Below are 23,165 nucleotides of genomic sequence, written 5' to 3' on the forward strand. Positions count from 1 at the left end.
CTTAACAGCTGTGGGTCTGTGAGCAAGTTGCTGGGTTTCTCCAGGCCTCTGTTCTCTTCTCAGTAATTGGGGATCATTCTAACCCACCTCTGATGTTTGAATTAAGTGAATGAATACCTTTAAAACACTTAGTAGAGTACTTGCTACCCAGAAGGAATTCAGTAAGCTTTAGTTCCTATCAGAAAACCCCTGAGTCTTTATCCCTCAGGAAACAATAACCACACACTCTGAAAACACACACATACCACTAAGTGGCTATTAGTGAAGACAAATCAAGCTTCGGAAGCAAGTTAGACTGAGAAGATGAAGGGAAATTGATAATCAAGACAAAGTAGAGAAACAATGCAGCGGTTCTCCAGGTGTGGTTTCCGGACAGCAGCATCACGTGGGAGCTTGGTAGCAATGCAGATTCTCAGAGCTACTGTGATGCTAGGGGTAAAGAACCTGCCTGCTAGTGCAGGAGACATAAGAGACGTGGGTTTGATCCCTCAGTTGGGAAGATCGCCTGGAGGAAGGCATGGCAGCCCACTCCAGTATTCTTGGCTGGAGAATCCCATGGACAGAGGAGCCTGGCAGGCTACAGTCCATAGGGTCACAAAGAGTTGTACACGACTAAAGCGACTTAGCATGCGCATGGGCACTGAATCAGAACTCTGAGAGTGGGATCGGGCAGTCCGAGTGTTAGCAGCCTCTGCAGGTAGTTCTGATGCGTGTTGAAGCTGGAGAACCACTGGCCTAAAGTAAACCTAGCAGATATTGGGTGGGGAATAATGGTCCTTGTCTGTGTGCATACACACCGTGGTTGGTAGAACGTTTATAGCTGCTGAAGCTATTAATCAAGCCTGGTAGTATCAGCAAAATGTCACCAAATTGGAGATTAATTACCCATTTTCCTTTGGTACTGTTGTCTGAATAGGAATATAACTAAAAGACTTATTTTCCATGACTTTGCACTCAATTCATTTGGGGTTGAAAACTATTAAGTCATCAACTTTTTCTTCTTTTTTTTTTTCTAGGAAATTCCACTTACTTGGATGACCATGGACCACCTCCTAGTAAGGTAAGATCTTTGCTTATGCTATAAAACCCCTTTTCCTTCTCTCAGTACCTATAGCCTCCAACAACCCCAGCCACATCCCTCTTGGCCCGGAGTTGTTCATAAGAAGGTAGTAGGTATGGGTGTCAAGTTCATCTTTGATTAATAGTGAGTAGAAAAAGGAAGCATGCAAAGAATATAAAAATGGGTAAAAATAATATTGGTATGTTAACATCTTTTCACCCATGTTTCTTACTTCTAGCAGGATGGCAATGAATCCCAGAATTGATGAGGCCAGGGTTCCAGATAAAGGTCCCTTGAGTGTCCCCTGAGGGAGCAGGAGGCAATGTTTATTTCATCAGTAGCTGTCGCTGTCCCAGGCAGGGGAGCCTCAGGGCTGAGTTAGGACTTCTGGCTGTTTCTCCTGGTTGCTGCCTCCTGTGCCTCTGTATCCTTGCTGGCCCATGATGTGGAGTCCACAACCCAGCCCCCTCACGCCTTCAGGCCTTGGGCCAGACTCATGCCTGCCCCTTCCTCCTTGGCCTGGCTTACCTGGGCTACTCCACTCAGGGTTCAGTCCCCTGGAGCCAGCCTTCTCCGCCAGTGTCCTTTCAAGGCTGGCCTGGCCTGGCTGGCACAAGCACTTCTGCTTTTAGAAGCAATATTGGCATGATTTATAAGGGTCAGAACTATCCAGTGAAGTGTAGTTCCCCACAACTATCTACTTTCGTAACCTCAGTGAAAACCAAATATTAATCTACTGAAAAAGGAGAAAAATCTACTGAAAAGGAGATGTTCTTTGATCACTTAAGGTGATGTCACCAAAGTGCAGTTGTAAGTACATAGTGAGAAAATCAAGCACTCACCTTAGAGGCTTAAAACTAGTTTTGAATTTATGGGTTCTAAAGAATAACTCTACCATGTTTAAGACCACAAGCTTTGGAATAAGGTATTTCTGGAGTTGGTAGAACTCTAGATAGAGCATATGACATCGAACAGATAACTTGATATGTCAAGCTTTAATTTTTTTGATGTGCAAAGTGGGTTAAAAATATGACCCACAGTCAGGGCATCTAAAAGGACTGAGTGAGTTGATATATGACAAGCCCTCAGCCCCTAGCATGTGATAAGTGTTAAATAAACGGTAGCTAGTGTTAACTAGACTGGAATAGCATTAAGATTGTTGATGAATGGTACAGTGATATTTATCATAGTGGTGAATGGTGTATCACTTGGTCCACTGCATATGTGCTGAATGCCTGTGATGCTGCAGGCACTAGGAATACAGATATGAAACAAAACAAGAACAATGACAAGGCAGTTCCTACCCTGTAGAAACAAAGGAATATAGCGGATTAGACACCATCTGAGGATGAGGAGTGCATCTAGCTCATCTCAGTATCCTCACATCCTTGGGTTTAGCCTCAATGCACGGAGAAGCACATCCTGACTGTTCATTAATTTTCACTAAACTGGACCGCGGGATCCAGAGCTGGAATCTGAATTAGGTCTCCTGGCTCCCATCCCAGGTTCTTTCCACTCGGCCAGTATTCTCAAACTTTAGCTTGCATCAAGATTTCCTGGAGGCTTGTTAAAACACGGATTTCCAGGCCCAGACCCCTAAGTGTCTGATGCAGTAGGTCCAGGGTGGGATGGGAGAATTTGCATCTTTAACCAGCTCCTGAGCGATGGTGAATACTGCACGTCTGGGGACCACGTTTGAGATCCACTGCTCTCAAACCATGAATATCAAGAAAATCGGCTCTTGTTGTTTTTACTGCCAATAGCCTAGAGAGAGTGGCATGGCTTCTTGCATAAAAGCTATTAATTAATAATGATGACTCACCATTGTAACCTTTCTTGTGGTGAAAACATATTTTCTTGGTCAATAACCTATCCCAGAGGGAAAATAAGTGGGTGTGGGGAAGGATGATGTGGACAGCCTGCTATGTTCCTTTACCTCTTAGCTGTGTTTCTCTCCTAAGTTGGGCCAAGTAAGCCCTCCCCACCCCCAACTCCCTCTGCTTTGCAGGGAAAGGGGCTAGGTGACTCAGCATGTGGGGCATGTCAGGCCGTTACTTTGGGTTCCAGGTCTGATAAACAGGATTTTACTTGGTCAGAAGACCCAGGCCCACTTCCCATAAACTTACCTCCTGGAGCTCAGTCCTTGGTGACTCACCTGGAACTATTCCTTTAGCCTGTCTAGGGGCCTTGCTCTTGCCAAGTTGGCCATCTTGCCTACTTCTTTGCTAGTCTGGTGGTGCCTGGATTCTATATTTGCTGGGCTCTCGCCCCTTGATCCCATAGCACTTTCCTTGGCTCTGCATTCTCCACTTCCTACTAATCTTCACCCCTCTCTCTTCTGTCTCCCAACCAAGACTTAACCATGATGCACAGGTCATATCAGACCATTTTAGGTCATTTTCAGAATAAATCCAGTCTTATAAACTCCACTCAAGTTTTAAAACTGTGAGTATGATCTCTTTCAGCCAGCAGAGATTATAGGTAATACAGCAGTGATTATATAATACAGATTCTTTCACTATAACTGTATTTTCATTATCTAGGAGTGGAGTAGCAAAACCCCTCTTCACTTTCTAAGCAGTAGCCGAAAAAATAAAAATGAGTAAAAATAATATTGGTACATTAACATCTTTTCATCCATGCTTATTACCTCTGGCAGTGTGGAAATGAACCCCAGAAGTGATGAGGTCAGAGTTTCAGATAAGGGTCCCTTGAGTGTCCCCCAAGGTGAGGCCTAGGTAGTTTAAGTCTGCAGACCACTGGTGTATTCAGGGACACAGTGGTATCAGGGAATAAGGACTCACACACGTGTGGCCTCCAGAGTGAACCCCCAGTCTGGCAGTAGGAAGCACGACTGAGTCCAGATCCACAGTTTTCATATTTGTTTAGCACTCAGAAATAACTTTTTGATGCCAAGACTAAAAGAGCTGTGATCTAGATAAAGTAGGACTTTGAAACCCTGAAAATGGACTGAGGTTTACAGGCGAGTTCTCATTTTATTGCAAGTTTAGTTCCACAAGTTTCGCATTCCACAAGTAATTACCATTTAGGAATTGGGGTGTGTGCCACATGGCTCATCCAGGGCCCAGGGCTTCATTCTCTCCAGTTTTTTCATAGAAAAGAACCAAATGCCTCTGACTTTTACTTGTTTTTCAAATCCGCTTTAACCTCCCAGTTTTTGATCTAAGTCATTATTCAAAGGCAGATGTTAATGTTTTCTTTTGTCGACTGCTTTTTACAACCACTTTGTGTGTACACAGAATTTAGTGGTTGAAGGTTAGAGCCCTACTGAGACTGAACAGGGAGGTTTCTGTTGAATGAACTAGAAAGATACTTTTGAGTACAAAAACAGGGGTGACACAACAGTGTAGTGTGATCCCACGTCTTAAAACTTGTATGCATACGTCTGTGTGTACACAGAGAGAAGCCTGGGAGAATAAAGATGTTTAGTCCGGATGGTGAGATTTTTAGGAGGTATTTTAACTCATTTCCTTATTTTTTGCATAAATTTGAGTTCATTGAAGTGATGCTTGCTCAGTCTAAAAATTGGGTAGGGCTGGCGGAATGCCACCACCTCTACCCCACCAACCCCGCCAAAGGTGTTGTGAGCTGCTGGCATTGGCAGTGATAAATTCTGGAGGTAGCAAAAAGGACACAGATATTATTTCACATACATTGGGCTCCCAAATCGAATAGATAAGGAGAGCTGATCTAAGCAACTCAAGAAAAATAAAATCTCTATCCATCACTGATGTCTATCATTTCTTATGTGCCAAGCACTCTGCTAAGCACTTTGCACGGAAGTTTAGTCTCTATAAAACTTACAGGCTTCCCTGGCGGCTCCATGGTAAAGAATCCACCTGCCGAATGCAGGAGATGCAGGTGTGATCCGTGAGTTGGGAAGATCCCATATGCTACGGAGCAGCTAAGCCTGGGTGCCGCAACTACTGGGCCTGTGCTCTCGAGCCTGGAACCACAACTCCTGAGCCCACGTGCCACAGCTACCATAGCCTGTGTGTCCTAGAGCCATGCTCTGCAACAGGAGAAGCCACGGCAATGAGGAGCCCTCATACTGCACCCAGAGAGTAGCGCCCACTTGCCCCAACTAGAAAAACCCTTACAGCAAAGAGACTCAGCACAACCAAGAATAAATAAATAAATAAAATATTAGAAAGAAATCTATAGAGGGGACTTCCCTGGTGGTTTAGTGGTTAAGACTTCACCTTCCAATGCAGAGGTTGTGGGTTCGATCCCTGATTGGGAGCTAAGATTCCACGTGCCTCGTGGCCACAAAACCAAACCATAAAACAGAACCAATATTGTAACCAATTCAAGAAAAGACTTAAATAGTCCACATTAGAGAAAAAAATCTTTAAAAAGCTCTGAAGAAGAAGTAGTTATTTAATCCTTATTTTGCAGATGAGGGAACTGGATCTTAGGGAGGCTGAAAAACTTGCCAGAGGGATACACTAAGTATTGGACTTGTGACTCCAGCCCAGGACTGTGTCTGTAGCTCTAGGGTTCACTTTTAACCATTCCAAGATGACTAATTTAATATAAAGACAGTAATTTTTGACCTTATTTCTGAAGGTTTACCCTTTTATTATATATAAGTTCTCTGGCATTTTAGCTAATACAATAAACAAGCTTTAATTCTCAGTATACCAGAAAAATAGTCATCACCATTTACTATTGGGTCCAATGGAACTTTTAAAAATATGAATCCAGTGAATATTTTTCTTCTTTCCCTTCCAATCACCATTGTATACATACCCACCATTAACATTTGCTCATTTATATACTGTATATAGAGTAAATGTTGATATACAGACATTATAAAAGGTGAAAAAAGACTGTCCTATGTTCATTTAGCAAAATGAGATGGTCTAGGTTTTTTTTTTAAAGCCTTTTATTTTGTATTGGGGTACAATGGCGCCTCACTCTAGTACTCTTGCCTGGAAAATCCCACGGACGGAGGAGCCTGGTAGGCTGCAGTCCATGGGGTCGCTAAGTCAGACATGACTGAGTGACTTCACTTTCACCTTTCGCTTTCATGCATTGGAGAAGGAAATGGCAACCCACTCCAGTGTTCTTGCCTGGAGAATCCCAGGGATGGGGGAGCCTGGTGGGCTGCCATCTATGGGGTTGCACAGAGTCGGACACAACTGAAGTGACTTAGCAATAGCAATAGTTGATTAACGATGTTGTAGTAATTTCAGGTGAGTAGCAAAGGGACTCAGCCATACGTATACTTGTATCCATTCTCCCTCAAACTCCCCTCAGGATGGTCCAGGTTCTTATTACAAAATATTGTTTGTGTGTTAGTTGCTCAGTCATGTCTGACTCTTTGCAACCTCGTGGGCTGTAGCCCACCAGGCTCTTCTGTCCATGGAATTCTCCAGGCAAGAATAGTAGAGCGGGTTGCCATTCCTTTCTCCAGGGGATCTTCCCAACTCAGGGGTCGAACCTGGGCCTCCTGCCTTGCAGGCAGATTCTTTACCGTCCGAGCCACCAGGAAAGCCCAAGTATTGTTTGATGAAGTCCGTACCCTCGACGACCAAGTGCATGGGAATACCATAGTTTCTTTTCGTCCTTAGAAATATGTTGTTCCCTCATAGACATTTTAGCTTGAAAGAATTAATGTCATCGTCTGAAGACTCATGGTCTGAGGTTTCACTTTCATGATCAATTGAATTTCATCAGCATTTTCAGGGTCTTGAGTGCTGAGCTCTGACTCTGAGCATTCTTTTCTGATTTTTTTAATGCCTGGGAAACCTCTCCAACCATCGATTTCCTTCTCTTTGTCATCAGAGGTGAGAAGGAAACATTCCGAATTCTCCACTCTATTCAATGAATATTAAAAACAAACCTCAAAGATGGTGTTTCCAGTCTTCTGCTAAACCTTTCGTAAAGATGACGCAACACTTTAGGCAGCAAAATAAAATATGAAGAGTGATGCAATAGCGACAAGTTATTTTCTTTAATGAATCGTTCTAAGCCTGCAGTGTTCAGTACAGGAGCCCTTAGGTTCATATAGCCATTTAAATTAATTAAAATTCAAACAATAAACATTCATTTCTTCAGTTGCCTTAGTCACATATCACATTCTTTGTAGCCATGTGCAGTTAGTACTACAGTAGTGAACAACACAGAATAAAACATTTCAATCATCACTGAACAGCAGTGTGCTGCTGCTGCTAAGTCGCTTCAGTCGTGTCCGACTCTGTGCGACCCCATAGATGGCAGCCCACCAGGCTCCCCCGTCCCTGGGATTCTCCAGGCAAGAACACTGGAGTGGGTTGCCATTTCCTTCTCCAGTGCATGAAAGTGAGAAGTAAAAGTGAAGTCACTCAGTCGTGGCCGACTCTTAGCGACCCCATGGACTGCAGCCCACCAGGTTCCTCCGTCCATGGGATTTTCCAGGCAAGAGTACTGGAGTGGGGTGCCATTGCCTTCTCCAGAACAGCAGTGTAGTTCTAAGCTATTCCATCATCTTCCATTTTTTTCTATTACTTAAGTCTTTTTAAAGCATACTTGGGAATAATTGATGCATAATTGGTTGGTAATTGTTTTAGGATGATGAACTAGCAAAATGTTTCAAGATATAAGGAGAAAAATCATTTGAGACTCCATAATGGGTCTTAAATTTTTAAAAGAGGCTAGCAGATCCTATTATATGGTAATTACATTATATTACATACTATATATTATTATTATCTAATTATAATTACATTATATGGTCCTATTATATGATAATTGCAAGGTTGGGTGAGTTTTATTCTCTTTATTTTTTTAACAAAATGTATATTTTCTTTGGAACATCTCTAAGAAAGAACTAAAATCAAGAAATATTAATCCATACAAGAAGTTAGAACTGCTCAAAAAAAAAAAAAATCCCCAAACCTAAAACACTAAAACTGATTCCAGGGAATCCTGATGTTTATTGAGACTTAAGATAGATTACTGACACCTGCATTTGTATACAAAAGTATTCTGACATATAATGCATATATGTTATTTTTGTATGTAAAGTAATATGCTACCTAATTTAGTATTTGAGATTCTATTTTTAAATGGCTTCATTAGAAAAGGGTTTACAATTTGTTATGCTATAAAATCTCCAAATGAATAAGAAGTGGTAGTATTAATTGAGGTGGCATTTATTTGCACTTAGCAGTATCTACTACTACTAATGCTACTACTAAGTCGCTTCAGTCATGTCCGACTCTGTGCGACCCCATAGACAGCAGCCCACCAGGCTCCCCCGTCCCTGGGATTCTCCAGGCAAGAACACTGGAGTGGTTGACATTTCCTTCTCCAATGCATGAAAGTGGAAAGTGAAGTCTCTCAGTCGTGTGTGACCCTCAGCGACCCCATGGACTGCAGCCCACCAGGCTCCTCTGTCCATGGGATTTTCCAGGCAAGAGTACTGGAGTGGGGTGCCATATCTGGCAATGAACAGTTGCTCAATGAAGGTTAGTTCTTCTTACCCACTCCCCCGCCAGAAACTAATTTCCCTTTGTGTGCTCAGTCACTCAGTCATTGTGACCAACTCTTTGTGACCCTATGGACTGTACCTCACCAGGCTCCTCTGTCCATAGAATCTTCCAGGCAAGAATACTAGAGTGGGTTGCCACTTCCTACTCTGGGGGATCTTCCCCACCCAGTGATGAAACCCTCATCTCTTGCATCTCCTGCATTGGCAAGTGGATTCTTTACCACTAAGGCCACCCGGGAAGCCCTAATTTCCCCTTTATTGTTGTTCAGTTGTGCAGTCATGTCTGACTCTTTGTGACCTTATGGGCTGCAGCATGCCAGGCTTCCCTGTCCTTCACTATCTTCTGGAGTTTGTGCAAACTCATGTCCATTGAGTCAGTGATGCCATCCAACCATCTTGTCTTCTGTTGTCCCCTTCACCTCCTGCCTTCAATCTTTCCCAGCATCAGGGTTTCCCTTTAGTATCAATTAATTAATGAATGACTACTTTGTCCTGGGAATCTGGGAGACATGACAAAAACTGAAGATAATCCCCTGCCATATTATAAGGACTTCCCTGGTGGCTCAGACGGTAAAGTGTCTGCCTACAGTGCAGGAGACCTGGGTTCAATCCCTGGGTCAGGAAGATCTCCTGGAGAAGGAAATGGCAACCCACGCCAGTATTCTTGCCTGGAAAATCCCATGGATGGAGGAGCCTGGCAGGCCACAGTCCATGGGGTCACAAAGAGTCGGACATGACAGAACGACTTCACTAATCTAATCTAGTTGTGTCTTAAGATTTCAAGGAACTGAAGACTATGATAGCACATGGTTCTGTGGTGGATGTATTCATTAGTCTAAATGATCCTGTGCAGACACCCATTCACTCATTCAGGCGTGTACTGTGCACCAGATTTGTGTTGGACTCAGCTAGGTGCTGAGGCCATAAGGCTGCAGAAGGCACAGTCCCTGCCCTCAACAGGTTTAGACTCTAGTGGGAAAGACAGGTTAGCACACAGACCCAATCAAATACATTAAGTAGGTGGCTAGGTGCTATGATAAGGATGAATCCAGGAGGTTCTACCTGACCTTCCCTCCAAGTGGGAGCCCTGAAAATGGAGTAGGAAGAACAAACCAAGTCAAAGAGTCTGGTACAGACAGGGTGAGGGGGAATGGGCCTCGCTACTGGGATTTGAGGAGTGGTGTGTGGAAAATTGAGTTATGAACTGTGTTGAGGAGCTTGGCTTTAACAGGAAGGAGTGAAAAATGACATCCAAGGAGATGGAGACCACATTGACATAATTGTATTGTAGGAAAAAGTTATCTAGGAGGAAAAGAGTGAAGAGTGACAAATTCAGTTCTGAATTGACCTGTGTCCCTCAAAAGACATGGTGTAGTCCAAACTACAGGAATCTGGGAATTCAGTCTTCTTTGGAAATAGTCTCTTCGCAGATGTCATAACATTAAGATGAGGTCATACTGGGCCCTAAAAGCTATGACAAACCTAGACAGTGTATTTAAAAGCTGAGACATCACTTTGCTGACAAAGGCCCATATAGCCAAAGTTATGGTTTTTCCAGTAGTCATGTATGAATATGAAAGTTGGACCATAAAGAAAGCTGAGAGTCAAAAGAACTGGTACTTTTGAACTGTGGTACTGGAGAAGACTCTTGAACAACAAGAAGATCAAACCAGTCAATCCCAAAGGAAATCAACCCTGAATATTCACTGGAGGGACTGATGCTGAAGCTGAAACTCCAGTCCTTTGGCCACCTGATGCGAAGAGCTGACTCTTTGGAAAAGACCCTGATGCTGGGAAAAATTGAGGGCAGGAGAAGGGGGTGACAGAAGATGAGATGATTGGGGATGACATCATTGACTCAATGGACATGAGTTTGAGAAAACTCCAGGAGATAGTGAAGGACAGGAAGCCTGGTGGGCTGGGGTCTATGGGGTTGCAAAGAGTTGGACATGACTGAGTGAATGAACAGCAACAAATACCATATGCCTGATGTCCTTATGAGAAGAAGGAAATTTGGACATAGAGACAGACCAACAGGAAGAAGGCCATGTGATGATGGAGGCAAAGATTGGAGTCAAGTAACACCAAGGATTACTAGCAACCACCAGAATCCAGGAGAGAGACATGGAACACACTCCCCTCTGAGCCTCAAAAAGAAGTTAGCCCTACTGACACCTTGATTTCCAACTTCTGGCCTCCTGAACTGTGAGATAATGGACTTGTTTTGCATTAAGCTACCCAATTTGTGATACTCTGTTATGGCAGTCCTAGAAAGTAATTCAAATGGACTGAGTTTTATACCTTCAATTACAAGGATAGCATTGTATTATATACCCTGTTAGGCATTATTTGGTTTGAGTTAATAAGCATTGAAACTATCCTTAGAAATCTATCATTGGGATAATTTAAGTGCACTTTCCAATTTTTTTCAACATTCACTTTTTTCCTAACTATCCAGCTTCACTTTTCTTGGTAATTTCTTTTTCTTTATAATTCTTTTGTCTTTTGCTATTTTATTATCCCCAATATTCTTCACAATTTCTTTCATTTGAAACTTTTATCTATTGCTCAAATTGTGTTTTTTAATACTCAAAAATCATTTTATACTTTTTATACATTCTATATTTTTCTCTGAAAAGGACATCAGCAACAATCCAATTAGGAAGATAAACTGCGTATTTGTTTTGGTTTGGTTTTGCCCTTTCAATATCTCCTTTAAAATTAGAGATATATTTGCTGAAAGAAGACGTTGTAATGTTCTCTAGTGAAGAAATTATGTTTTCCATTCCTTGCTTGGATCCTATGAAGGAAAACCCACATATTTAGTAATCATAGTAGGTGAGCGACTTCCGAAAGATACTGAGAATACAGTTACTTGCAGGTGTCTTGGCCAAGCATCCATCAACTTAGAGAGGATTTCTGCATCCCAAACGCCCCTTTTCCCTGAGGACAGGATTGCTAACCTTGATGTTCATGTACATTTGGTCACAATCAATTTTTACTTGAAATAGTAGAGCTGAGATTCAAGAGGAAAAGCAATTTCTTGTTTCTTTCCTCTAAAACCTCAAAACTGTTTTTTTAGGATGTAGGCATGGCCATCCACCTTGTTTTCCTCTGTCTGTGAAGTCTGCAAGAGGCACACACCTCTCTGGCACAAAACGGCTGTGTGCTGGGCCTGCCTTGAATGCCTGCTTCCGTGTCCACAGTTCCTGAAGCTTTGGCTCTTGAGAAGAAGGCCCCCATTTCAGCCTGCTGTAGTGTCAGATGTGATCAAAGACCCACATTATCTGGATTTCTGTCAGGAAAAAAAAAAATTGGCTTTCTCCCTGAAGCTTATATCTTTTTATTATTATCTAAGGCAAGAACAATGAAGTATTTAGAGAGTCATTCTTATATGATGAAATATTCCAAACAAACACAAAATATTAGAGAGACAAATAATACATCTGTGCCCAATATACCCAGTGTACCCACCTCGTATGTTCAAAACACATTACTATTTCAACTTACCAGTCCTCATTCTGACTTTCATATTCACTCTTGGTGACTAGGAGGAGGAACATGGATTTTGCCATTGGACCTCGGTTCAAATTCTGTCTATGTAACCAGTTACCCTACAAGAAGTACTTTACCTCTTTAAACTTCCATTTTCTATTTCTAAAAGAAAATAGTTGTAATATATCCACCTCTTTGTTTTATTTATTTATTTATTTATTTATTTTTATTATTTTTTTTTTTAACTTTACAATACTTTATTGGTTTTGCCATACATCAACATGAATCCGCCACGGGTGTACACGTGTTCCCAATCCTGAACCCCCTTCCCACCTCCCTCCCCATACCATCTCTCTGGGTCATCCCAATGCACCAGCCCCAAGCATCCTGTATCCTGCATCGAACCTAGACTGGTGATTCGTTTCTTATATGATATTATATATGTTTCAATGCCATTCTCCCAAATCATCCCACCCTCTCCCTCTCCCACAGAGTCGAAAAGACTGTTCTATACATCTGTGTCTCTTTTGCTGTCTCGCATACAGGATTATCGTTACCACCTTTCTAAATTCCATATATATGCATTAGTATACTGTATTGGTGTTTTTCTTTCTGGCTTACTCACTCTGTATAATTGGCTCCAGTTTCATCCACCTTGTTAGAACTGATTCAAGTGTATTCTTTTTAATGGCTGAGTAATACTCCACTGTGTATATGTGCCACCTCTTTGAACTGTGAGGCTTAAATGTGACAAATGGAAAGCACTCAGCATGATGCCAGACACAGGAAAGCTGCCAGTACTGGGTCCTTAATACTATCGGTCTTTCCTTTATACAGACTTTCAAAATTCTAGTAGCTCACTTTGCTGTAAGGTAGAGTAAGCCTCACTCCCAACCCCCAACCCTGTTTTATTTGGATTTTTGAAAGCAGTTAATTAAATGTCAGTTGGCATGCCAGATGCCATCTCCTAACTTGAAAAAATTTGAGGTCCTGTTGTTATCCCTTCGTTTATTCCCTGGGCTTATTCAGCACTCCAAGCAAGGCCTTCCACCATCCCCTGGCCATTTAACTTTTCCTAAAGCCCATATCGTTTTCTGTGTTCACACCTGACTTTATCCAATGTCCTTTTAAAAAATGACAAAAGCAAAGCTGCTTTCCATTTTATGGAAGAACCAATTGCACTGGGTAATAGGTTTGTGTTTAATGACTCATGATAAATATATTAGGTTTAGAGAAAGAGAGAACTAGCAGGACAGAATGAGGCAGGGAGTTAGGAATCAGTTTCACTCTGATGAGCATGACCTTGAAGGTGTCCCTTCCACCCTCTCATTTCGTTGATTGCTGCAAACTATAGGAAAATTAATGACTTGAATATTTTTGAATAAGTCTGGGTGTCTGAGCTCAGTGTGTGCTATAAAGAACTTTATGCTTTGGTATTTGGTTTGAGTTGAGTAATCAATAGCTTAGAAGGTTAAAAAAATCAGCCTTACATAATCTTATCCTGAAGTCACCTGTATTCTGGCTTCGCTCTTCCTTTGGGCTCATCCCAGCTCTCAACCATCAATGTGGAAGTTTTGGCAAAGCTAGTAGCCTCTTGGGATTTCAACCTTCCACAGAGATCTGTATACAAGTTCAGAGACAGTACTTCTAAATTTATCAGTTTTATGAGCATGTAGTGTATTCTGTCTTTCCTGAGAAGAACATAATGAATCCATTTCTTCTTCAACAAACGTTTAGCACTATTAAATACATCTTCCACTTTTTTTTAGTTAATTTTTTTTTTTTGTAAAACCATGGGTTTAAAAATATGTGATTTATGTAATTGTTCTTTTAGCATCTGCCCCACCCCACTCTCCAAGGCCCAAGGGCTAGTTATCACTGATAAGATGTTCTCCAAACTTTATCCAAAGCAGCACCAATTATGATCATAGATTTAACATGCTGTTGGGTTTGGGCTGCCTTTAACAAAAATGAAGGGCTTTACATGAAGCATGAAACTTTAAAACTGCATTGTTGTTGGAAAGCATATTTAATCTAGAAATTGCTTTAGTAAATTAGGAAAACCCATACCACCATTCTTTGGCAGGGTTAACAACTGGCCTCGGGGTTTTCAAAGTTATAGTAACTTAATCATCTTAACAGTTCCCAATATAGTTACCTAATTCTTTCTGCTTGTGTGTTTTATTTCCTCCTTGACCATCTGATCAGTTTTTTTTTTTGTTGTTGTTGTTTTAAAAATTATACGTGCTCCTATTGTGTTGTGATTTGGGAAGTACAGAAAGTTATAGAGTAGCAGGAAAACAATCACCCATAGTGCCACCACTCAGAGGCAAACCGTAATGAAGAGTTTTTCACAGTTCTCTCCAGTCTTTATATTATATTAAGAATATTAAAGTCTTATGTACCTTTTGTTGCCAATAGTTTGCCAGTCCTTGTGACTTTATGTGCATACATAATGCAGAGTTTGAAGCACCAAATACCTCGTTAGCTTATTGTGAAAAAGTGAACCCTGACTACACCTTTCCCCATTATTTTCTGCTCTTGAGAACAAGTACTTTAAACTGCTTTGAGTCTCTAGTGCTAGTTTTCCTATTTCTGAATAATTTGCTTATGTTACTTTTTGCTTTTCCCTGGCATTAGGTGTTGTCCACTGACATCGTCCTGTGAACAGAAGGATTGAGCTCTTTCACCAGAGCCCACCTGCCACCACCACACAACACCCTTCTCATCCCTGTCCTCTGAACTGGGTGTATTTTATTTGGGCTGAATCACTGACACTGACACTAGGAAGTAATAAAACAACCACTAAGATATTATGATAAGGTTTCCAATACTGTTCATCTTTGTGTTTTCTTTATAACAAGTAATTGTCTTGTTTTGTACATTCATTTTCATGCTTTCCTATGATCCCCAATGTATCCTCAAACTCTTCTCCAGTTGTATAAATATCCTCTCAGTGTCTCCAGACATGTCAGACTTTTGTCCCTGTCGAGTTGCGGAAGGCTCGCCTGGGGCTATTCACCTCTTCCCACTGGGCTGGTTACGTTCAGCCTCTTACTTGGATATGCCTTGGGAGTTCCTTCACTCTGTTTGCTCCCATTTCCTGCATCCTATGTTGTGTTAGTTTCCCCTTGCTGCTATGACAACTTAACTACAATCTTAGTGGCTTAAATGTATTACCTTATATTTCTGGAAATCGGAAGTCTGAAATGAGTCTCACTGAGCTAAAACCAAGGAGCTGGCACGGCTCTTCTGGAACAGAAGCCATTTCCTTGCCTTTTCCAGCTTCTAGAGACTGCCTGCATTCTTTGGCTCATGGCTCCTCTCTCCATCTGCAAAGCCAGCATGATAGCATCTTCAGATCTCAGAGATCTGTCTCTCCTCCCTTCCTCTTCCACTCATGGGGACCCTCGTGATTAAACTGGGTCCGCTTGATTAACCCAGGATAATCTTCCCGTCAAAAGTTCTCTTTTTGTGTGTGTGTGATATAACAAACCATATTCACAGATTCTGGAGGTTAGGACTTGGACATCCCTAATGGAGGCAGGGGACATTATTCTGCTTTCCATGTGTATCTTTCTCTTTCCTCAGCCTACTGAGAAAAGGTGCATCGGATGGAAATGTTCTGAAACATTGCGTTTCTGAAAATGGTCTTTATTCTATCCTTGATTAATTGTTTGACGGAATGAAATTCCTGATTGGGAATCTGTATTAACCAGGATAGGCTAGGGTGATGCAAATCCAGTTGGTACACACATAAGTTTATATCTTGCTTATATAAGAGCCTTAGTGAGACCAGTGGGTCCACTGGTTCTCAGGGAAGCTCATTTCAGGAGCTCATTCCATCTTATGACCATCCAACCAGCTCATACTATCTCAGCTTGGACCTTCATGTCACTCTGGCAGAGGAGAGAGGAGCTGGGAATATGTGAAGACTTCTCACGCCTTCATCCTGGAAATGACTCATGTTACTTCTGTGAGTAGTCAGTTGGCCAGAACTGCTCAGCTGCAAGGGGACTGGGAGCATCAAAGTCATTTCCCCTCTGAATGCTGATTGTCCTTTCCCACCTGATTCTAGCTTCTGGTGTTTCTGTTGAGAAGACTTACTCTTCGCCCTTCATATGGAAATCTCATCTGTTTGTATGGAAGCTTCTTATTCCTAGTATTCTGAAATTTTATGATTTTGTGCCTAGTATGTGTCACTTTTCAGGTACTCGGTGGACATTTTGATCAGGAAACTGATTCCATTCTGGGATCTTTGCTTGACTTGTTTTCACTGATGATTTTTCCTCTGCATTCTGTCTTTTTGTCTTTCTGGATCTCCTCTCATTTGGATGTTGAACCTCCAGGACTAATTGGTTATATTTCTTATCGTTGTTCTTTTTATTTTTATTTTCTTTGTATTTTTGCTCTGTGATCTGAAAGAGTTTCTCAACTGGGACTTCCAACTTTTCTATTGTACCCTCCTCATTGTTCTCATATTTTTAATGGGCAAGAACTTTGTTGGTGCTATTTATTCTTCTCTGAATGTTCTTAATTATAACATTCCTCAGTTTCATAAAAAGCTTTTGCATTTCTTACAAAAGATTATTCCAAGATATTTTACCTTTTTTTGGCTATTATTTTGAATGGAATATTTTTTTCACTGTATTTTACATTAACTGTGTAATACTGAACATTGTGCATTATATATACTCACATATCTGAGCTATTATTATTATTTTATTATTTATATTTTATTTTTAAAATAATACTTTTTCCATTTTTTTTCTTAACAGAGATTCACCTAACAGAGGAACAATATTCATTTTATCTCTTCCTTTCTAATTCTGTTTCAGGTTTTATAACACTATCTAGAAAAATATTAAATACTATAAAGTCCACGGTGGGGCACTGGGTATTATTATTACCATGTCATCCACATTTATAACATGTACTGGCATATTTTGGTGGTGTTGTTCAGTCGCTCAGTCATGTCCGACTCTTTGTGACCCATGGACTGCAGCACACCGGGCTTCCCTGTCCTTCACTGTCTCCTCAAACTCGTGTCCATTGAGTCACTGATGCCATCCAACTATCTCATCTTCTGTCTTCCCCTCCTCCCCCTGCCTTCAATCTTTCCCAGCATAAGAGTCTTTTCCAGTGAGTTGGCTCTTTGCATCAGGTGGCCAAATTATTAAGGCTTCAGCTTCAGCAACAGTCCTTCCAATGAATATTCAGGATTGATTTCCTTTAGGATTGACTGGTTTGATCTCCTTGCAGTCCAAATGACTCTCAAGACTCTTCTCTAGCTCCGCAGTTTGAAAGATTCAGTTCTTCCATGCTCAGCCTTCTTTATGGTCCAATTCCCACATCTGTACATGACTATTGGAAAAACCATAGCTTTGACTAGATGGACCTTTGTCGGCAAATTCCTGGCACATAGTAGCACTCAATATTTGTCAAATCAATGAATAGTGGTTATAAAAACATCTTTTGTATTGTTTGAAATTTTAATGATAATGCTACAATGTTTTATTAGTAAGTATAATTTTAGTTGGCATTTCATTGAAGATAGATCTTCTTTATCATGCTAATGAAATATCTTTAATTTCCTGGTTATTTATGAGAATCATGTTCCCTTAGTGACTTGGTATTTTGCGCTTAGAAACACGTGTTGAACTGAATTAATTCACTTTTATTTTAACGGAGGAGAGAGAGAGAGAGATTTGCATGTATAAACAAACAGGCACTTTTTATTGATATTTGATTTGTCTTATCTTTACCGGTAACCTGGAAGAAGAAATGCTAAGAAAAATCTCTGAGTTTGCAGGTAACTCTAGTCTTTTGGGAGGATGAGGGTTGAGGGCTGGCACTAAACCACAGGAGCGTCTACCAGGCCCAGTGTCCTTGTCAGCTGCCACCTAGTATAGTACTGCATCCCGAAGAGGCTATCAAAGTGTTGGCAGTCCTCCAACAGAGATCGTAGCTGTGCCATGTGCAAGCTATGATTTATCTATACCTGGATGATTATATGCAGTTTTAGTCAACAAAGAGCGCAAGAGGCATAATTAAGCTGGAGAACGTCCAGAGAGTAACAACTAGAACGATCTTGGAAGATGGAAGAAAAGACTAACCGGATTACGATTCTTTTCTGCAAAGACATCAGCACAGGAAAATGATCAAAATCTATAAAGCCAGAAGGAATATATGTTTGAGGTGAACACAAAACTGTTCATCAAGGCCTCAAACACATCTCTGATCTGAAATAAATAGACACAGTGTCCTGCAAATCTTCAATAAAAGTATAAAAATTGAAGAAAAATTCTGTGCTTTGTGGAGGATAATGAACCCCTGGATTTCACTTGCCCAATTGACAGCGCAGGCCAAAACTATAAATCAGTCCTCATAAAAGTTTATATAATTCATGGATGACAAATCCATAATGGATTAAGACAAAAACAAGGTTGCTTAAAGGGACAGCCTAATGTTTCAGAGTTCGCGTTCTTGAATCCACGAAAAGCAGTCTTATTTTATATATAACAGAAAAGGAACATTCTTCTTTCCTCAATCAGAGCATCATTTAGTAATTATTGACTCTCACTGATAGTTGAGTCATTATTGATGCTTATCTTTAAATCATTCTCTGGATTGCTGCTGTTTAGACCGCCCATATTGCAGGGCTCTATGGCAACCCACTCCAGTACTCTTGCTTGGAGAATTCCCATAGATGGAGGAGCCTGGTGGGCTCAGTTCATGGGATCGCAAAGAGTCGGACATGACTGTGTGACTAACCTTCACTTAAATCCCACACCTTCAGTGGCTGCCCTACCTGGAGACTCTATTGTGTGACCACTTTAGAACAAGGAGCTTCAAGGTCCCAATAGAAGCCCAGGCTCCAGTTCTTACTAGTTCTTAGAACTGACAAAAGCCAGCTATTCTTTCCGAGTTTTGTTTTTCTCACTTATAAGATGGAAGTAATGATTTCCCTGTATTCTTCACCTTCACATTTTTGTGAAAGGAAATATTGCTTGTGAAAGTGCTTTGGAAGCTGTAAGGTGCTGGCTGTGCCACTGATCGGAAGAGATGGGGATGGCCTGTTTCTCAAAGCTGCAGGTCCTCAGGGAACTGCCACTCTCTTCCCAGACTCCTGAGAGGACCCCCCCTCAACAAGTGAACCCCACTGTGGCCTGTTGCTCTGGTGAGCTGGCTTGACCCTGTGGAGGTACAGGGTTTTGTTTTTGCTCCTGAAACCTAAAGCCTAGTGAAGGGCAAAATGAATGACATCCTGACAGCTCTCTTCCAGGTTCACACTCTCATCTTGACCTTGAGCTTTTACCACCTGAAGGTGACCTTTTAGCATGTCCCTTATCTGACAGTGAGAAGACATAGAAAAGGAATGATAGCCCTTTTCTCGAGACTGGGAGCAGAGCAGAACCAGCTGGACTCTTCCCCATAGCCTTTCTCTGAAGCCATAGACAGGCTCCCTCTTGGCCTTTTTTTCCCTCAGTAAGGGAAATTGGGAACCATTTACTTATTGCATTAGCTATATGGAACTTTGGAGAAAAAAAGCAATGTGAAGCAGCCAACAACAGGAAGAGGCCAGGATAGACAGCCAAGTGGAAAATGGCTTTAAAAACCTTTATACAGTACCTTGAGAGCTTTATTCCTTGCCACCATGGCCTAATTTTGTCCTTGAGAAGTGCATGACCTTAAGGATTCCTCCTCCTCCATGAAGATAGCCTTGAGCTCCTGTTAGAGATCAGAGTGTACAAAACTGTAAACTACCACAATGTTAATTATGGTCTTATAATACTCTCCTACTACAGTGGATAGCATATACCATGATAACCATTATTATGCACTGTAACTGTCACCTGTGGGTATATGTTTTTATCTCCCCAACTATATAGTAATTCCTTAAGGGCACGGAACATGTTTTATGCATCCTTTTTGGCTTAAAGGATATGTACTGATTATGCATACCTAGAGGAATCCTTTCATCTGGCCCTTTCAGAGGTATGCAGAGGGCCTGCCAGTGATGTAAGCTGAATCCAGCATGATTCCACGATGCAGTGCTGGCTTAGTATGGTGCTATAGAGCATTCATAATCAGAGGTGGGCTGGAAAGGGGGACCCTTCTTGTGTGGACTCATCTGTTTGTCCAACTTCTATTCTCATGCCTTTCCCATTTTTTTCTCTCTTCTTCAAAACCAAATGTTTCCCCTTGCCTTGGTCAAAAAGAATATCCCGTTGGAAATATATGTCTGGGCATTAAGGGAAATAGGCAGACTATAGTTGTATGAGGATTTCAAGTTCCTGTATTTAGAATTTGATTCTGTGCTAAAATTTAACTGCATCCTGGGTAAAAATATCAGAAGAGGAAAAAAAAATAAACTGATCTGGGTTTGTCATTTGTCTACTTAGCAGACAAGTTATAGGGATTATCCAGTGCATGTGTGCTAAGTTACTTCAGTCATATCAGACTCTGTGTCCGTATGGACTACAGCCTTCCAGCCTTCTCTGTCCATGTGATTCTCCAGGCAAGAATACTGGAATGGGTTCCATGCCCTCCTCAGAGGACCTCTCTGACCTCGGTACTGAGCCTGCGTCTCTTACATCTCCTGCATCAGCAGGGCGGGTTTTACCACTAGCGCCACCTGGGGAGCCCTGGATTATCCAGTAGATGTTTCTAAACTTTCAAACTTTGTTGCAATAACAGATAATCACTGAGGAGTGATGTTGCTAGCATGATTGCCGGTGTAACACAGTGAATGAGAGATCAGCTTCTACAGCTTAGTAAGCCTGCCTGCAAATTTAGACTCTGCCTCTTACTGTGTCATTTGGGTCAGATTTCTGAATGTCTATTATTCTCAGTTTCCTCATCTATATAATAGAGACAGAAGCCTCTATTTGATAGAGTTGTTAAAAGGATTGATTGAAAGAAACCATATAAAATGCTTAGCACAGTCCTAGTACAAATTGCATTATCTAAGTTATATTCCCTAATGCCACTAATTGATGAATTGTGTTTTACCGAGTCCTGATCTGAATTGCTAAATATTTATAAATATTATTTTAACAACTGTCCATTTGTAATATCTGTTGAAACCTTTCAGGATAAATGTTTTAAATGAACTTGATTATATATGTTTTGTGGCATTTGGTTCAAGCCAGATCAATTTGTTTTAGCCAGGTTTTTTTTTTTTTCCCCTATCAAAAGTGCTTTTTGTTACTGAGCATTTTTAATAGGTTTACGTAATGTATTTTTAATCAATGACATAGTGGGATACTTTTATAGATTATGATTTTATCCAATTGCAAAGGTAAAGAGCTATTTAATTATTGGTATGTACTGATATCCAATTAGTGCTCTAGTGAAATGTCCCAGAGAAGAATAATTTCATTTCAATATCCTGGACTTTCGAGGGTGTGTTTTTATCCTGGTATATGTGAAAGTCAACTGTTGTTATCCAAAGTAATAAAAGCTACTATTTTGCTTATTGAATTTGATTGTTTTACTTATCTTTTAATATTTTGAATGTGTACTCACAGATTTATAATTTTATATTTTAATTATAAATGTCAAATTTCTATTGACTTTGAACAGTAATTTGAATGAGTTATACAGACAATAGATTTTCAGCCACATTTAATTAAAAATACAAGTGAAAGATGAATTTTCTCATTTTAATTACCAAATCATTTTGTAATAACTTGTAATATAATATTTGAAAAAAAATTTTTTTTTCAACATCACAAAAAGGCTACTGATGAAAATGGTGAATCATCCCTTTATACAGTGTCTAAGAACTTAGATTATTTCATCGGTTTACATGAATTTCATTCATTAACCTTAGCAAAACTATTTTCAATAGCTTACTCTTAATCTAATTATTTACAATTGATGTTATGGTAGTATGATCACTGAATACTTGAGTTATGGCTCAAAGCCATGATTCCTTCAAAGTTAAGGATTCTAAGGATGTTTATTCATACATTTTTTGACATATTCTCTATTTCACTATTTTAAAAGTAGAAGTATCTTTTTGTCATGAGTTTTTAAAATGTTATGTAAATATAGTGTTTCTAATATTTTCTTGGAAATTATATTTATCTTATAATGTTCTTTTTGAGAGTAAATATATTTTAGTGAAACTTGCTCTCAATTTATTTTCTCAGAAACTCAAATGTCATGGAAAGTAATTCAACTTTTCCATATTTAAGAAGCTCTGATTATAATGAATGCTAATATATGTAAACGAATAGTGCCCTGTCCTTTTGGCCTTCAGTAGTCTCAACGACAGTGTTCCAAACAATCCTCCAACAGCATAGATTAAAATGCTCTACCTACTTCTCAGAAATCACCCTGTAAAGCATAGGGAATGAAATGGTTTCCTGATAATTGTGCTAATGGCACTAAAAATAGATGGTCGGTTTTTAAATATATGATTTAATATTCTTTCATATATGTATATATAAAAAGATTGAAAAATTCCATCTCACTTTAGAAAGATTCTACTAGTATTTCATTCCAGGTGTCTAAAGGAACTTTGGGCAAGCAGTTTTCGTTGTTTCGTTTTCGTCTTTGTAGTGGAGCCTGTAGGTAGGTACCTAGGTACTGAGATGCTCTCAGAACCTGCATTATTCTTGCAGTGCTGTTTAGCATTGCCGCCCTTGGGACGCACATTAGCAGAGGGGACAGGGGACGTGTGCTGGCAGTCCACCTCCATTCTCACTTAGGAAATTGCCAGCCTCTGCTCCTGCCTTCTATAGTGATTACTTTGCTATGATCAAAGTACCTGGCAAGAAGATAAATCTTTCGCTAGACAGAAATTCCTCAAGTACTTTTCCCCCATCAAACATGATGGCAGATGTGTTGGGTCTGGATGTCCAAATAGGCAAGTTCCATTTTCACAGAATCAATAGTGCATCCCATTTTAAGAATTATTGTCTTAATTATGCAAATATAGAAAGAACTAACAAACCTTAGCGGGGAAAAGCAACAGGCAGCTGTTCTGCTTTATTTAGGGGGAGGGGTGTTATCATCTACTTATTTAATGATTTAGAAGTTTGTTTTCTGTAAATGGAGTCTAGAGCTAATTTGATTTTGTTGGGAAAACACAGATGAGTT

General features: G+C 40.4%; 1 protein-coding gene across 1 annotated transcript in view; it reads left to right on the plus strand.

Moving 5' to 3' along the window:
* UST (uronyl 2-sulfotransferase) overlaps window positions 1–23,165 on the plus strand; it is a 316,888-nt gene that overhangs the window by 133,728 nt on the left and 159,995 nt on the right. The window contains exon 2 of the mRNA XM_018053327.1: window positions 1,017–1,060. Within this exon, the coding sequence (XP_017908816.1) occupies window positions 1,017–1,060 (44 nt within the window). The remainder of the gene's footprint in view (window positions 1–1,016; window positions 1,061–23,165) is intronic.

This window comes from Capra hircus, chromosome 9 (genome assembly GCF_001704415.2).
Source record: "Capra hircus breed San Clemente chromosome 9, ASM170441v1, whole genome shotgun sequence".
NCBI lineage: Eukaryota > Metazoa > Chordata > Mammalia > Artiodactyla > Bovidae > Capra > Capra hircus.